Source organism: Anser cygnoides, chromosome 12 (assembly GCF_040182565.1).
Source record: "Anser cygnoides isolate HZ-2024a breed goose chromosome 12, Taihu_goose_T2T_genome, whole genome shotgun sequence".
NCBI classification, from domain to species: Eukaryota; Metazoa; Chordata; class Aves; order Anseriformes; family Anatidae; genus Anser; species Anser cygnoides.
Window position 1 is genome coordinate 11,522,815 of NC_089884.1, and position 17,365 is coordinate 11,540,179.

The 17,365-nt window shown below is 56.5% G+C and overlaps 1 protein-coding gene across 1 annotated transcript in view; it reads right to left on the bottom strand.

Annotated features, from left to right (window-relative positions):
- The window catches only part of CNGB1 (cyclic nucleotide gated channel subunit beta 1), a 34,306-nt gene extending 18,666 nt beyond the window's left edge, over positions 1 to 15,640 (bottom strand). The window contains exons 1-14 of the mRNA XM_067004532.1: positions 15,143 to 15,640; positions 12,926 to 13,095; positions 12,606 to 12,663; positions 12,426 to 12,495; positions 12,177 to 12,306; positions 11,669 to 11,711; positions 11,378 to 11,459; positions 11,103 to 11,184; positions 8,897 to 8,936; positions 8,457 to 8,607; positions 8,258 to 8,333; positions 7,390 to 7,426; positions 3,768 to 3,942; positions 2,276 to 2,392 (exon numbers count right to left, since the gene is read on the bottom strand). Of these exons, the coding sequence (XP_066860633.1) occupies positions 2,276 to 2,392; positions 3,768 to 3,942; positions 7,390 to 7,426; positions 8,258 to 8,333; positions 8,457 to 8,607; positions 8,897 to 8,936; positions 11,103 to 11,184; positions 11,378 to 11,459; positions 11,669 to 11,711; positions 12,177 to 12,306; positions 12,426 to 12,495; positions 12,606 to 12,663; positions 12,926 to 13,018 (1,154 nt within the window). The 5' untranslated portion in view covers positions 13,019 to 13,095; positions 15,143 to 15,640. The remainder of the gene's footprint in view (positions 1 to 2,275; positions 2,393 to 3,767; positions 3,943 to 7,389; positions 7,427 to 8,257; positions 8,334 to 8,456; positions 8,608 to 8,896; positions 8,937 to 11,102; positions 11,185 to 11,377; positions 11,460 to 11,668; positions 11,712 to 12,176; positions 12,307 to 12,425; positions 12,496 to 12,605; positions 12,664 to 12,925; positions 13,096 to 15,142) is intronic.
- Positions 15,641 to 17,365: the final 1,725 nt, after the last annotated feature.

The window sequence follows — 17,365 nt, forward strand, 5'->3', positions numbered from 1 at the left end:
TAAAATTTGCCAAAAAAAAATCCAAGAGCCTAATTTCCAAGCAGGGGTGCCTAGAAACACCATTGAAATCCCAAGTTCATTCATACAAGGCACCACCAGGACACATAATTTTAATTAACATAATTACACATAATTAAGGGGTGTGGTTAGCAGGTCAAGAGAGGTTCTCCTCCCCCTCTACTCTGCCCTGGTGAGACCACATCTGGAATATCGCGTCCAGTTCTGGGCCCCTCAGTTCAAGGCCAGGGAACTGCTGGAGAGAGTCCAGCACAGAGCCATGAGGATGATTAGGGGAGTGGAGCATCTCCCTTACGAGGAAAGGCTGAGGGAACTGGGTTTCTTTAGACTGGAGAAGAGGAGACTGAGGGGTGACCTTATTAACGTTTATAAATACGTAAAGGGCGAGTGTCAGGAGGATGGAGCCAGGCTCTTCTCAATGACATCCAGTGATAAGACAAGGGGTGCAAGCTGGAACAGGGGAGGTTCTGCTTAAATATGAGACAAAACTTTTTTACGGTGAAGGTGACAGCACTGGAGCAGGCTGCCCAGGGGGGCTGTGGAGTCTCCTCTGGAGACTTTCAAAGCCTGCCTGGACGCGTTCCTGTGTGACCTGATCTAGGTGCTCTTGCTCCAGCAGGGGGATTGGACTAGACGATCTTTCCAGGTCCCTTCCAATCCCTAACATTCTGTGATTCTTTGAATTTTCCTTTTCCAGATGCAGTTTCAGCACTGAGCACAGATCCCACTTCCACCACTCTGGCCAATGGGGCTCAAAGGATTGAATTTATTGTTTTAAAATAACTTTATAACTGAAAAAAGGCCCGATCATGTTGTTCTGTGCAGTTATCTCCTGATCTGTTTTTTCCTGGAGAGAGAAGCAAAGCAGAGACTGGGAATAGTGAAAAATAAATAAGTAAGTAAAATAAAATAAAATAAAATCAGATAGCTAAATGCACTAATACTGAAAAAAGAACATCTTTCTGCATTCTCCACAAGTCCTAAGCTAGAAGATGCATGTAACAAATAGTGGCTGATTTTTCACTTTATCTCCCTTTCTTGAAAGCTGTTGCTTTATGAGGTCTTTTTTTTCCCCCCTTTCTTTCTTCTTCTTTCTTTCTTTCTTTCTTCTCTCTCTCTTTCTTAATTCTGTGTACTAGGTTCCCTTCAAATACAGTCCCGAGTCTTTTCATCCTAGTCTAGAAAACCCATCGACATCTCTGTTTTCCCAAAAAGACAAACACAAAGATTGAGCAACATCTCGTTCACTCGACAACTGAAACTCATGTTTCTGCTGTAGATCTACAGGAGCATGCAAAATGCTGTTTTGAAACCTGTTGAAAAACGGATTTTGATTAAATAATTAGCTAAGTTTTTAACACTGAACAATTATGTATTTTCAGCCTCTTCCTGAAAATCTAGCTCCTTCAGAGGAATCAGCAAAAGGCAGAGAATAGTATTACGTTACTGGGTTAGAAATCCCTACATGTTTACATCACGTGAAATCAGAGCAAACCACTAAACTGATCAGAAACCTATTTCTAAATACCGCCTGGATCCAAAGTTACCGCCTACAAAAGCTGACAGTAGCTCGGCTATTTTCCACAGCAGGAGAAGAGGCAAAAACGCACCTACTCGTCCCTGGGAGTATTTGCAGCTGCGACACAAAGGCTGGCTCCGTAGTCCAATTAGGCTGAGCTCCGTAGTGCTATGGCAATCCCGAGGGCACGGAGCGAGCAGCCCGGCCTGCAGCCCAGGAGGAGCGCCCGGCGCCCTGCACCCCCCGCCGGCTCCGGGCAGGGGGGGGGGCGGCTGCTGCAGCGCTGGAGCCCGTGTCGCCGGGAGACACGATGTCACCGGCGATCTCGGGGCTGAGACGGGTTGCAAAAGCATCCTCATGAAAGCGCCCTCTCGAAAGCATCCTCTCAAAAACATCCTCTCGAAAGCATCCTCCCCTAAGCACATCTCCGCTCCCCTTCTGCCCGCTCCTCCCCTCCCCCCGAAGCACCCTCCCAACAGCATCCTCTGGAAAGAAAGCATTTTCCTGGCCCAGCAGGGACGCAGGTGAGCAGAGCTGACAGCCCGCTGGGCTCCCCCACAGTAGCCCCAGGCCAGTCCTGGGGCCAGCTCTGCAGAGAGGAGTTTGCTCTTCCGCAGGTGTCTCAACCTCCCCAGCTTGTAAACACATCTGAAACAACCACGGCCAGCGTGCTCATTTCCAGACAATCTGTAAACAGGAGAAAAGCTGACGGCACTCACAGACCCTGCACGAACTCACCCCACGCTCTCCTCCACCTCCTCCTCTTCCTTCTTCTCCTCCACTTCCTCCTCCTCCTCTTCACCCTCCTCCTCCTCCTGCTCCTCCTCAGCAGCACTCAGGGAGCAGGAGCACAGTCTGGGAGGGAGAAGCTCGTCAGGTGAGATGCGTAAAGCAGGTCTGAGCCTTACCAGAGGCATGGGAACAAACAGCTCAGACAGCACCACCAATCCCCACACCTTTTGGGCCAGGGGTGCTCTCCCACCACCCCCATGCCAACATCTGGAGGATGCAGAGGGGCACACGCTGTTGTGAGGCACTGTGTGACTTCAGTGGAGCAATGAAGGGAAAAAAGTCTGGAAGCACAAAACCAGAGTCCTAGTCCGAGTTCCAAGCCCCTGCCATGGGCAGGGACACCAGACCAGGTCGCCCGAAGCCCCACCCAGCCTGGCCTTGAGCACTTCCATGGTGGGGCATCCACAGCTCCTCTGGGCAGCCTCTCCCAGCGTAGTGGCTTTACGTGGCGAGGTTTTGGTAGCAGGGGGCTGCAGGGGTGGCCTCTGCGAGTAGAGTTCAGAAGCTGCCCCTTGTCAGATAAGGGCAAGTTTCAGCTGGCTCCAAAGGGGCCCGCTGCTGGCCAGAGCGGGGCCATAAGGGATGTTGGCAGCACCTCTGTGAGAGCAGATTTAAGAAAGGGAAAAAAAGCTGTTGCCTAACAGCAGCTGGGAGAGCTCAGCTGCCCACCACACCCAGTGAGAAAAGGGTGCTGGCAGCAGAGGAGGCTTTGTGGGGCTGGGGTCAGGGTTTCTTGGGGCCTCAGGTTTCTTGCTCTGAGTCTGCTGAGCCCAAAGCAGTGACAAAATGCCCATTGACCGCCATGGTACACAAATGCATCCTCAGAGGTAAAAGGCTCTTTTCATGAAGCACTGGTTCTGGAGAACTTCCCCATGGAGTGAAAGAGGAACATTAAAACTGCAGAGCAATCCAGTATGTTTCAGCTTCGGTACAGCACACAGGTGTGCATGGCACCTGTTTCAGCTGGAACACGACTTGTGTGGAAGATCTTGCACTGTTATGTCTCTGCTATCAGTCTGCTGTAACAACCTTTGTCAAGAAGAATCCCAAGCCATTTGGGATGGTGCATGGAAACCTCTCACCTCTCTGCTGAAATACAGCCTGCCCCCAGCACTGAACGCACTGCATGGTCTAGGAAGGAGCTCAGCAAGAGTTTCTTTGGGCAGTAGAATGAACTATATAGAGAAGAATACAATCTCCAAATCCCATGACAATTGGATGCGTTGTTGATGGCAATGAGTTACAAACCCTCTTGCCTTAGGCCAAAATCTGCTTACTGGAAGCCAGGGAAGAGCCATACTTTAGCTGTCCCCTAAGGGCTTGCTGCAGCCGCAGCACGCAGCAGCTGGTGTGTCTGTCCTGAGCCCCCAGCCCAAATCTCAAGGGCAATCGCAAGGAAAAGCAGCTTGCTCAAGCACCTGCTGCTCCCTTTTCCTACCTGGTCTCTTCTTCCTGAAGTTCCTCCTCTATGGGGGGAAGAGGACGACCCTGTGCCACCAGTTCAGCCATGCCAACCCAGGCCGTTGGCTCGTGAGATACTTCATCGCTCCAGTCATCATTGATGTCTTCCACAACTAGGTCTGTCTCCACAAGCTCCACAGGGACGATATGAACTGAAATGGGATTGGGGAAAGAAGCAGTGAAGTGAACACAGCCTGTTTTTGAGAGGTCGGGCCATGCCAGAACATTCTGGCCACGTTGCAGCTGCTGCTCTGCGTTGCAGGGGTGCTGCCATATGGCAGGATCCAAGTGCTGCACAGCCTGCACAGATCCATGCCGTACTGGTCCTTTCGAGTGGTGCCAGATGGATGCCTTGGGCACTTTTGCCAAAAGGAAGAAGAAAATTTGACATTTTGTACCAAGCATGTCCAAAGTCCCATGAAAACTGCACGTATACTTGTATAAAGATGCCTCTGGACTTCCCTAAGCATGTAGCACCCTCTGCCAGCGCTAGTCAGGAGGCCACACTTTGATTCTTCTTGCATACCGGTATAAGCAGCTGTGGGAAGAGCCTCAAGTCCCTCTCCTCGGGTCAATACTGGGGGCCAGGGCAGGTGCTCCCCTAGGCCTGCAGTGAACAGCCCACGGGCTCTGCTGCGGCGTCGTGGTGCACAGCCCTCAGCCCACGCTGACCCCCTCTGTGATGCCCCACGCCTCCAGAGCTGACCCTGGTCCCTGCGTGTGGGGCAGCCCCGGGAAATGGCCCTGGTCAGCGGTGCTACAGGTGCTGCTCAAGCTCTGAAGGCTGTTCTGAGGCAACAAGCGTGAGGATCTGGCCCTGCGCAGGCGGCTCGCTGTGCACCCCACTATTCCACAGCATCACTGGGGGAGCAGGTGGCCGGTGTGCGGCTGCCAGAGCAGCTGAGAGCAGAGAGCCCAGCTCAGATCTGCACAGACATCCGCTGCAACTGGTGCTTTCCTGCCTCCTAGGCCTCGCCATCCCTACCCAGTCCTATAGAGACAGGGGGAGGAAGTGCACCCACATAGTTCAAAACCAGTTTATTGTGAGGTCTGACTGACAGCAAAACTCGGGGGAGCTTACACGTCCCCAGTGAAGCTAATAGGAAATGTACAAATCTAAATACAGAAAGGCAGGAAGCCCACTCGTGGCATTGTCTGCTCTGTACCATATTTACCAAACCAGCTCTTCACCCAGGACTGTTCGTCTGCCTTTAGCCCGCCCTCCCTACAACTACAGTTATTGTAACAAAGGACAGGAACCACGAAGACAGCTTTTGAAACATGCTGCAACTTTTTAATACACGCTATGAAAACAGGGCAAATACTAAGATGGTATCCTGATACCAGCTGGGCTCGTTATCAACACAGGGGCTGGGGCTCAGTAGGGTTGCTTGGCTCATCACTCATCATTAAGGCTACCTACGGAGAACTAAAGAGATGCAATGGGAAGGTCTGTACCAAACACCTGGCATTTAGAGGCTCCTGCCCTCTCCAGCCCGGCATGCCCACATTCCCCAAGCCCACAGCCCAGAGCTGGAGGCAGCCCTCAGGCACTGTTCCCTGCCGGGACGCTCCTGCTGCCGTGCTTGGTGCTGCACTGGGAGGGCTCTGGGGCCAAGCAGTGGCCGATCATGGTGAACTGACACACTCCTCCGCATGAGGAGGCGTTTGACTCCTGCCTATTTGCCTAGAGGTTATTCTCCTGCATCTGCTGCTGCAAAACGGAACCCTTTCCACCCTCTGGGAGAAAACACTCAGTTAACGGGAGAAAAGCATTATGAAGCCGTTGTGAGCTTAAAGATCTTTATAAGGTGATGCCACTGAGACAGGAATAGATTTAAAGAAGTCTGTAGGCTTCAGCCAGAGATCTCGGTGGTAAATATTGGCGTGCTGGGGGGGGGAGAGTGGAAGTTGAGAGAGCTGGGTGTGCTGTGGGAGGCTGCAGCGAGAGGTTTTCTGCCTCAGAGGTGCCCTGAGTGACGTTTGTCTGTCCTCACATAAGTTATTGCTCCCATCCAACAGACATCAGTCCCAGCCCTGTCCTGCAAAGTCAACAGCTTTGGTTGATGGAGCCAGCAAGGCCAAGAGGGAGCAAGGGCAGGACCTTCCCGGCAGCAGGGGCAGCGGCTGCGCTGACCTTCCCCTGGTGGTCAGGGCTGGCCAGGGCCGGGTCCTGCTGCTGCTGTCAGGTGCAGGGAGCGGGGACACACAGCCTCGGGTCCCCGCGCCCCGCGGCCTGGCTGCCAAGGGTCTAGGGGCCTTTTGCAGATTGCTCTTTGCTTTTTCTCCCCCGCTGTGCTTTCTCTGCGAGTTGGTCTCATTTGGTGGGGAAAGGCTGGCCCTCCACAGACTTCGTTTTCCGTTTGTTTCAGAGGCGCTAAGCCCCTTTGCCCCCTGAAACAAAAGGAGAAGGAAAACATTAATGAGTCTGTTGGTGGCTTGGTGCCAGAGCAGATCTCTCGCTCCCTCTGTTTGCCACATTAAGTGATTGGAGCTGCCACCACACCCAGACCAGGCATTAGAGCAGGCTGTACACGAGGGAAGCGACTGCCCTGCTCAAGCTGCGTGTCCTTCTTGCTCCCCTCGTCCTGCTCCGCAGGCAGAGAAATGCCATCCCATGGGACTTCATGCACCGCAACCCTCCGAGGCAGACACTGCAGCCAGGAGCAGTGCTGCAGCGCGCTCCCGCAGGGACGCGTGGCCTCCGCCTGCAACGCACTGCTGCCCACAGCACGGTCGCCTTCCCCTGGCAGCTCCACTGCCCACCCAAATCCCCTCCAGGACCAGTGGCTGGGCAGCAGCCATGCATGGCCCATCCGCCGAGGCCATGGCAGCTTCCCAGATGCTCTTCATCCTGCAAAGCAGCTGGCACGGCGCACAAGGCACCCCGGGGGCAATTCCCACGTGGGCTGCTCAACCCGGGCACGTCTCCTGTCCATGGGCAGGCAAGCAGCAGTGCAAAGCCTGCAGTGTTTCCCAGCAGTGCATATTCATATCTAACAGATCTAAACCCCCTGGCAAGAGGAGTTGGTTTTTCTCAGGTACCACTCGAGCCATATCCCACTAGGCTTTGGAAACACCCCTGAGTTCAGCAGCAAATGTGCACCATGGGTTAATGAAGGACCAGATTTGAATTCACTTGTGCTATGTACTTTGGGCAAATCCCAGCAGCTCAGAAAACATCCTCTGGCACGACTCGAGCACGGACCTTGGTTGCAGCACTGATCTCACAAAGTGGGGTCCCAGGACGTGGGAGCCCAGGGCTCTGGGTGCAGCACCTGGGGGCAGCATTCCCAAAGCAGGAGCTCGGGCTCAGCAGCACAGCTCTGCAGGGGGCTCCGAAAAGCTCCCCAAGTTGCTGCCCCAGGCTCCCCACACAGCAGTGGGCTTCAGCAAATCTACAGACTCGGATCTGCTCCCTGCTCTCGCACCACAGTGGCCTCTCCTGGCTTCTCAGGGGATTTTCAGATGCTCCCAAGCTGACACCCACAACAGACTGGGGCATAAGAGCTGCCAGCAGTCCCTCTTCCTGAACTGCCTGACAAACAGCCGCTGTCCTCTGCAAGCTGAACAGCACGGTGGGAAGAGCAAGCACTTACTTTCTTCCACGGGGCTGAAGGCTGCCGCTGCCGCTCCCTGCCAAGAAGAAAAGTGAAACGTGAGTCATGGTTGGCAGTGCTTCTGCCCCTTTCCCTGGGCTCCCCCTGGCCACAGACCCTGCTCTTGCCTCCAAGCCACAGCAACACTGGATCCCCAGCACCATGCTCAGCAGGAGCATTTTGGATGAAACAGGCATCCCCCTTCTGGTTATCTGACCCTGCATGAAACTTCATGGTGCTTTTGGTGTGAGAGCAGGATTGTTCCTGGCACTGGGTCACTGTGGCCCTTTTACCTTCAATGCCCATGCAGTTTCTGTGGGACAGGCAGGTTCTGTGGGCTTCAGGCCCAGTAGTGCTGTGCCACAGGGCTGGACCAGGGGCACCAGGCTGCCCGCACAGCGGTGGAGGGAAGGGCAAGGCCTTGGAGGTCGCTTTGGTGCCAGAGATAGAGAAGACAGTGGCACAGGTGTGTTGTTCCTCACCGTGGCTCTGAGGCTCAGCCTCCAGCTCCAGCAAGCTGGGGAGGCTGGCACCCCGTGGCAGCGGGGAGGTTGGGCTGCGTGGTGCACAGAGAGTAAAGGAAAGGACAAAGAAAACCCACCCCGGGAGCTTTCTGGCTCCTCAGAGGGCAAAGCCTGTTTTTCATCAGCTGAACAGGTTGTGGGGTTTTCTCTTGTCCACGGAGCTGTGCGGCAGGGCACAAGCCCGGCGCAGCACAACACGCTCGTGAACCCACCCCAAACTGCAGCGTGGGCACAGCCAGCAGGCCCTTGCACATTTGCCTGTCCCTGCAGCCCCTGCACTACATGGGACCCCCTGCCTTGCACATCGCCTTCGTGTCCCCATCGTCTCTATGCAGACTGCGTACCTGTGTGTCCTGCTTCTCCCTGGTCACAGGCTGTGGCATCACCTTCTCCAGCCCCTGGACAAACCATCCAAACATGCTGCCGAGCAAAAACCCTTGTCAGAGCCTGCTTGTGGAGGCTCTTTGTTCCCACCACAGCCCTGCCAGAGGACATGAGCCTCGAGGAGTGCCTGCACCACGCAGAAGGTGCCACTGCATTTACCTGCTGCTGTCCCCAACCAGGGAACGAGGGAGGATGGTGGCCACAGGCTCTGACTGCCCATCCACAGCTGCTGGCTCCACTGTTCCCGGGATGCTCGGCGCAGCTGAAACACTTTCTTTCAACTTCGTCTGGGTTTTAGTCCCTTTTGTGCCTGCTCAGGTTTATTCACAAAGAGAAGGGGGATAGGCAAAGCAGCGATCATCTTATAGCCTGCTGGGGCAGAGGACCAAGCAAAGAAGGGTCACCTCCCACAGCAGCATGGGCTCTGGGGACCTCCCTGGCAGCATCTCCCCTGGGGGCCCAACCTGGGGTGAGGACATAGGCTGCTGGGGGGCACATGTGGGGCTGAAGTACCACGGTGCTCTTGGCAGCCCAACCGGGGGTCCCAAAGACCAAGCATCACAGCAGGATGGGACAAGGGTCTCCTGAAAAGGGCTCACCTCCTGCCGCAGCTTTGTGCCTCTCCTCCTTCGGCTCTGGCTGCAGAGGGACAGAGAGACAGATGGATGTGGCAAGGTGCTGTGTGCTGCCCCATGCCCTCCCCGGGTCCCAAGGGGACCCCCATGCATGGCCCTGACACACAGGGGAAGGCAGTGGCACGTGGGGATGCAGCTGGCCAACAGCCCCTCGCTGCCGTTCCCCTCTCACCAAAGCAACTCATAGAATTATAGAATCATAGAAGGTTTGGGGTTGGAAGCGACCTCAAAGATCACCCAGTTCCAACCTCCCTGCCATAGGCAGGGATGCCACCCACTAGATCAGGTTGCCCAGGACCTCGTCCAACCTGGCCTTGAACATCTCCAGGGATGGGGCATCCACAGCTTCTCTGGGCAGCCTGTGCCAGTGCCTCACCACCCTCTGAGTGAAGAATTTCCTCCTAACATCTAATCTGAACCTCCCCTCTTTCAGTATAAATCATTTCCCCTTGTCCTGCCATTAGTCTGCCTGGGCAAAAAGTTTCTCTCCGTCTTTTTATAAGCTGCCTAAGTACTGAAAATCTGTAAAAAGGTCACCCCAGAGCCTTCTCTTCTTCAGACTGAACAGCCCCAGATCTTTCTTCGTAGGAGAGTTGCTCCATCCCCTTGATCATCTTCGTGGCCCTCCTCTGCACCCGCTCTAACAGCCCCACATCCTTCTTGTGCTGGGGGCTCCAGACCTGGACGCAGGACTCCAGGTGGGGCCTCACAAGGGCAGAGCAGAGGGGGACACTCACCTCCCTCCCCTGCTGCCCACTCCTCTTTTGATGCAGCCCAGGATGCAGTTGGCCTTCTGGGCTGCAAGCACACACTGCTGGCTCACATCGAGCTTTTCGTCCACCAGAACCCCCAAGTCCTTCTCTGCAGGGCTGCTCTCAATGAGTTCTTCTCCCAGCCTCTCCTCCAGTCTGGGATTGCCCTGAGGGGCAGCACCTTGCTCTTGGCCTTGTTGAACCTCATTACGTTCATATGGGCCCGATTCTCAAGCCTGTCCAGGTCCCTTTGGATGGCGTCCCTTCCTCCTATTGTATCAACTACACCACTGAGCTTGGTGTCATCTGCCAACTTGCCGAGGGTGCACTCGATCCCACTGTCTCCAGCTCCGCACATCCCGAAGTCCAGCTGGCAGGCACCATGACGCCCGCAGCCCTCAGCTGCAGCCCCATTTCCCTGGCAAGGACCATTCAGTGCATACCCCAAGGCTGCTCCTGCAGGCGTAGGCACTGGTTGGACCCCGCAGGTCCTGTGCGGGTAGCACCCAGCAGCACCCCAGCTGCCTTTTTTGCTCTCCTGGGCTTTCCCTGCCCAGGTCTGTGCCCAGGAGCACAGGAGGATGCAGAGCCTGCTCCTCTTTGATCTCTGCTCAGCCTCACTTCACAGCAGCGTTTCTCACTTGCTTTGAAGCTGGCATGCTGGGATGGAGATATTTCTGCCAATGACTCCTGCCTTTCAATGGAAACCTGTTTATTTTTAATCCTAAAGCAGTTTATATGTTGAATTTGCCCTCCCTCCCTTTCTTCTGTCAAGACAATGTTTGGCCTGAATGGGCTGTTCTCCCCCAAAGCAGCAGGAAAACACATCAGGGTGGAACCAAGCAAGGCTTGCAGAAGGAAAAGAGGCTCTTTATGTCTCCCCGCCATCCCTTCCTGAGCCACAAGTCAGTCTTGTGCCTTGCTTCCCACGCCCTTCAGCTTGGAAAGGGGCCCTTTGTCCAGCAGAGCTCCTGGAAAAACTGTTTTCTTCAAAGCACGAGGTAGTGCGTGTAACGCCAGTGGTGGGAAAGGCGGGGGTGGGCCATAGCGGGGCCATGGCTGGCAGGAACTGGGTAACGGGGCGTCGGCACACCCCGTGCCCGTGCACTTGAGACCAGGTTTGAATACGCCACTTTGTGAGCACTCTATCAAAGGAGGCATTCTACCCCTGTGATAAACCAAGATTTCCAGGGAAAAGCTTTAAGGAATCTCAAGAAAAAAAAAAATATGCTTAGGCAACATCACAAAAGCATGACAGGAGCAGGGGGCTCCGAGGTTTCCCTGGCTCCAGGCTCCCCTTTGTACTGGGAAGGGAAGGGCTGGGGGAAGCTCTCCCCCACCATCTCGGGAGACGGGAGCTGCAGCGCCACAACAGCAGGCCCCAGCCCCTGGGGCTGCCCCGGCTGGGCTGTGCTCACCTCAGGCTTTTTCAGCACCTCCGGCTGCGGCACCATTCTCTCGAAGCCCTGCACCAGCCAGCTCAGCACACGTGCTCCTGCCCTGCAGGGAGAGTGCGGCACTGTCAGAGCTCACCCTGCATCCCGCATCCTGCACCCCGCATCCCGCATCCCGCAACCTGCACCCCGCATCCCGCATCCCGCACCCCGCATCCCGCATCCCGCACCCCGCGTCCCCCTACCCTGGCTCCACCCTGCCCCTCTCCCGCACTGAGGCGACGTCGCACGGAACCCACCAGTCCTCTGCACCCGCGTCCAGACCGGCCTCCGTCTCACAGCCATCCGGCTCGTCCTCCTCCGCGTCGAAGGGGGTTATCTCTGCAAGGAGCAGGGAAGGGCAGCTGCAGGGAGTGGGATCTGTGCTCGCCTTGCCAGAAGGGAGCTGGAGCCGGCGCTGCGGCGGGCCCCCAGCCCCTCTCCACACAGCCGAGGGGCCCATAGCTCCAGCGCCAGCTGGCCAGAGGAGATGGGGAGTTCCAGAAAAGCCCCCAGGGTGCCGCAGGCTGTGAGGGCCCAGCCCCCCTTACCCAGCACATCCTCTTCTTCATCCTTGAGGACCTGGACCTCCGTCTGAAAAGGCAAATAGAAACTGTTACCAACCCACCAGACAAACAAGACTCATCCCAGAGGACAAGGAAAAGATGTCTGCCCTTTCCCTGAAGGTGGGTGAAGGCAGAAACCCCTGCGGGGCAGGATTAGTGCCTGGAGATGGGCCCATGCTCCCTGTAAGCACTGGGAGGGTGATGGGAAGAAAACCAAAATGCTAAAAAGAAAGAAAAATGAAATGAAATGAAATGAAATGAAATGAAATAATAAAATGAAAAAAATAAACTAAATTAAAATAAAATTAAAATAGAATAAAATAGAATAAAATAAAATAAAATAAAATAAAATAAAATAAAATAAAATAAAATAAAATAAAATAAAATAAAATAAAATAAAATAAAATAAAATAAAATAAAATAAAATAAAATAAAACTAGACGCTGGGATGTCAGGGGAATATACCAGACCATTTCCCAGGTCTGCCACCTACCTGGTCAGGAACATCGATGCTTGTCTCGAAGCTCCTCCCGAGTGCCTGCAGCGTCCCTGGGGCCTGGACGGGCTGTGGGATCACCTTCTCCAGCCCCTGGGAGAGCCAGGAGAGCACACTGCCCCCCACGCTGCCGGGGGAGAATCGCGTCAGGCCAGGGGCGGCTGGCAGCAACGGAGGGCTCCCCCTTCTCCCTGCATCCAGCCCCAAGCTGAAACCTAAAATCCATGGAGGGTGCAAGCGCAATACCTCTCAAACACCGATGTTGATGCGGGGACCATCTCCTCGGGCACTGCAAATTCCACCTTCTTTTCCGTTTCTTCAACACCAGCAGGAAAAAGAAGCAGGCTCCTGTCACCACTCTGCATGCATGGCAGGAGAGGTTGTGGGTGGCAAATGAGCCTGCGTGTCCCCCGCCACGGGGCTTACCCTGCATGCGTGTGCTGTCTGCAGCATCCCTGGGGCTGCTGGCCTTCCCTGCTGGCACCTGGGGTGGTGGGCGGGAGGGATGGCTTCAGGACAAAGGCCAGGTGACGGCATCCCCGGCTGTGCTTCCCCCAGCCTCAGCCGAAATTAGGCTGCAAGCCCAGGCTCTCAGCATCCCCCCGGCTGCCTCCCAGCAGCCCAGGGGCACGTGCTCTGGCCCCCATCCCTCCCAGCTGCAGAGCATCCCCAGACGCTGGGGCTGGGCGCAGAGGTAACGGGCACCTCCCCGCTGCCCCCGCTCCCCCAGCTGGGTCCCTGCTCACCTTGGCTGGCTCCGTGACCGGGGCTGGGGGGCTCTCCTCCATCAGGCACGGCGCGGGGGGCTGGGGAACCACCCGCTCAATCCAGCCCAGCATCCCTGCGCCCAGTGAGGACAGGGCTCCGTCCGGAGACCTTTCGAGCAGGTCCTTGTCTTCCTTCCTTCTCCCACGTCCTGCTCGGTAAACGCAGCGTTGCAGCACAGCCAGACCAAACCCGTCTCAATGCCACGACCCTCATCGTTGTCACAAGCCAGCTACCCCCTCTATTTTAAGCTCACACACTCAGCAAAACTTGCTGTTCCCAAATGTAATCACTCATTCAGTTTTTCTCAGCTTGCAGGTTGCTCCTGCAGCATAATCCTCCACAGCTAGGACTGCACAATGAAACTGTAGCAGATGCTTCAATGAAACAGTGATGCTTTGTTCAGCGTCCTCTACGCTCCCCTGAACACTAAATTCATTTCCTCCGAGGAGAAACTACAGCAGCTTTAGCAGAATTTTCTTACGGGCGAGTCCGGGCCCCGACACACATAGCTCCCCATTCTGCCTCTCAGAAACGGCTTTGTTCCAACATCTTTTAGCCATGTGGGATGTGTTGAACAAGTTCCCAAGGCACTTTCTCACCCAGCCTGCTGCAGCACGGTGGCCCCTGGTGGCCCCCAGTGATGTCCAGTACCTGGGTCCTGGGGAAGGCAGCAAGGGTGGACAGGCCTGGCATTTGCTGGCAACTTGATGGGGTGTTCAAAAATAAGACATTGAAGAGCAGTTATTCAGCTGCTCAAGCTCTGTTTGCTCACTCTTTTTGGGTCTCTCACACCTCCTTCTGGTGTGACTCCAAGCCTGGGTGCACCACCAGGCTGCATTTGCTGTCCCAAATTAGAGGCTGAGCACACAGGTAAAAAGCCAGTATGCGACAAGTGATGTTGCTGCTCAGAGTCACCTTCGCTATGATGCTTTTCTAGGGGAGAAGGCCTGTGGGCTCTTGCCCAGCTCAAATCGAGGACGTCTCCTGATGCTGCCTCTCCAAAGAGGCTCTGCCTGGAATTCCCTGGAACTCCCTGGAAGCTGCTCGGCGCTGGCTCCTTGCACTAAGAGCCTCCAGCACCCTGCTCATCACAGGCAGGTTCCGCTCCCCAGAGCCCCCTGTGTCCCCAGCCTGGAACAGCACGTTTGTAAAACCCTGCAAGGACGCCCAATGGCCAGAAACAAATTAAGAAATTGCCTTTCACCTCCCGCTGGGTATAAGGGATTAAAGGGCTGCAAATAGCAGCATTACCCAGGAAGAGTTGGGCAAAGCGGACAGCAAGGAAAACCGGGCAGTGCCATGCAGCACAGGGGCATTTCTGCCATGATCTAGGACATTTCCAGCTCTTGCAATAAGCCCAGGGAAAATTTACACAGCTTATTACAAACAAACCCAGAGAAAGCTTCCCAGGGCTGGGGGAAGCCCCCTGTGCCAGCCAAGTCTCCTCCTTCCTCACAGATACAACGCTGTCGCTGATGTAAAATCCCAGAACCTAAGCCTGTCCTTGCACTGGAACGAAAGCGGGGCAGTTGTGCATCCCCCAGACGCTGCTTGCTGCAAGTCACACAGGCAAGTGGCCAGTATTTGCCTGCAAAGTGAGGGCAGACCAGGCAGCTGGTGCACAAATGCTGCATGCAACTGCCCCGCATCACAGACATGGTTCCAGTGCCAGAACGCCCTGTGCCCCTGGCTGGCCATGCTCCGGGATTTTTCTCCCCTCCGATATCAGAGGTCAAATTCCCCCGTGTTACCCAACCCCAACACCTTCCAGAGCTCCTCGCCACGAGGCTGTGCCCCCTCCCACACTCATCCCCCGGCTCTGCTTTGGAGGATCGAGGCCCTCGCGGTATGCAGAGGTGGCCCTGCAGAGCCCCCGGCTGTGTCCCTGGCACCAGTCGCTTGCCAGCTCTGGCCAAGCCCCTGGGCGCCCCTCGCCCCAGGAACCCCCTGAGATGTGCAGGCTCCCACCGCCCCCAAGCCCACCCCAGCCTCGCAGGGCTCTGCGGGGATTAGCACCACGCTACCTGCAAATGGGATTACCAGCACCAGCTGTCCCCTACAGCCCGGCTCCACAGCTCAGCTCCCAGCCCCGACCCCACCTTGGGAGCTGAACGGTGCAGAGAAAACCCCCAAATGGAGCAGATAAGGGTGTCCTAGAAAGCCCGTGAGCTGCCAGTGCTGCTGCAGCCACTTACCCCCAGGGCTACCCCGGCGCTGCAGGGTCCTGGCCGCTCACCCAGGTACCTGGTCCTCGCAGGTACAGGGACTGGCACGGGTGGCAGCGGGGCTGCGCGTGCCCTCGGCGTGGTGCGAAGAGGAGTCCCCAGGGGCGAGGTGCCTGTTGCGCTGCCGCTCGTTCCCAGCCTGCAGGATGTGGGGCAGAAGGCAGCAAATCTGTGCCGGGCTGGGCTAAGCCTCCCCTTGCTGAGCCTGCCAATTGCTGCTTGATCCGTTTACCTCCGGCCCTGCGTGACCAGCAGCGTCTCCCAGTGCCCCTAATCTCTGCTGCAGTCACAGCCGTGGGGACGCAAAGCGCCGAGGTGTGCGCGGGGTTCGGGAGCTCGCTGCCCGCCACGGCTAGCTTGGTGCCAGCACAGCACACCCAGGCGTCCCAGTCCTGGCACAGCTTTGCTGCGAACTGAAGAGAGCTAAGAACAATCGTCCTCTCCCCAGCTGCAGGTATCCCCAGCACTGAGTCCTCCCCCTAACCCCCCCGGGGTCCCTAGCCCTCGGTGCCCATCCTGCCTGGTCTTGGTGCTGCGGAGTGGGACACACATTCCCCATCTGTGCAGTCCCCAGCATGGCTCTTGAGGGCCCTGTCTGCAGGGAGAAGCTTGTGGGGTAACGCTTAATATACCCACACTTTTATTTAAGTAACCAGGTGAGCAGAGCAAGGCTCTGTCCAGGCCTGGGAGGACTCGGGAAGTGACAGGAATGCCCTCGCTTCACAGGGCAGGGCCTGGGGACCCTCTTCTATATGTGCGGGGGTTACTTCGCCTTCGCTGCAAACGTGTGGCCAGGACAGACCTGCCTGCGCTGACCCTGGGCTCTGGGAGAGGGGAGCTGGGCTTTTGGGGCCACAACGCCTGGATCTCACCAGTGCCCCGCACCTCGTCCAGTGCAGCCCCCAAGGAGCTGCAGCCAGAAACCTCTCCCAGACAGCAGCGTGCAGGCAGCCCCAGGGAGGGCATTTCCCCACCAGCCCCTTCCCCGTCCCACTTTTGTGCCATGCCTGCCGTTCCCTTGCAGCAAGGCCTTTGGGATGGCACACAGGTGATGAGTGGGGCCCCGTGCAGTGCAGGGAGCTGGCCCCGTGCAGAACCCGAAGCACAAGGTGCTTGGGCTCATGCTGCTGCCCGTGCCCTCCTATCCGAGCGGCAGAGGGGCTGGTGACAATGGCATCCTTCACCAAGCAGTGAGGACCTGAGCCAGGCAGCCAGCGGGAGGGGGAAGCACCCGACCTCACAGCTTTCTGCTGGGGAGGGATGCTGAGCCATCCCGGGAGAGGCAGCCCGGTTTCCCCATCCTGGGGGGCAGCTCAGACCCCCAGCACCTGGCCAGGACAGGACCTGCTCCTGAGTTTCCAGCACCCATGGCATGAGTTGTTTGGCCGCTCCCATGGGATCTTTCACCTTCCCAGCCACCCGCGCCACCTCCAGCCCCAGTGCTGGGCTGCAGGGCTGGGGGATGTGCTGGGGGCTGGGGAGGACCCAAGGGCCAGGCGGCAGCGATGCAAGGCCCTTCCTCACCAACAACAGAAAGAAAATATCCTTTCAAAATAAGTTGTCTGCATAACTGGGTGCCATGGAGCTACCGGCTCCAGTCGCACAGGTCCCTGCATCCCCAAACACGCAAACCTCTGTGAAGGAAGAAAACCGACAGCCCGCGTGCCAGCTCCCAAGGAGCACTGGGACTGGCATGACGTTAAAGTGGCTTGTTGCCCCTGCAGCCATATGGCCAGCAGGAGAGACACAGGTCTAATCCCTGCTCCCTTTGGGGCACAGCCTGGCCCTCCTTGCAGGAGGCTGCCCAGGCCCCACCTGAAGATGCAGGTCTGCCTGCAAGGCCAGGTGACACAGAAGATGGGGGCCAGTCCACGGAGACACTCTGAAGTGACCTTTGGAGGCTCATGCTCACTGAATCCTGCACCGATGGGTCCAAGAGAAGCAGCATCTGCTGACGACCAAACCTGCACCTCCTCTGAGTGCCTTCACTCTGCAGATGCCCCATCTTTGCGACGGAGCTGCCTGCAGAAGTCTTTGAAAAAGAAAAGGAACCAGACCTTAAGACAGCTCTCGGTACAGTGCCGAGTTCCTGCGCAAAGCTTCGGCCAGCATCCCACATACAGGGGCTGTCACGGCCAGAGGCACAGCGCTTGCTACCCCAGAAGCAGCCAGATGGGCAGGACGTTCCACCAG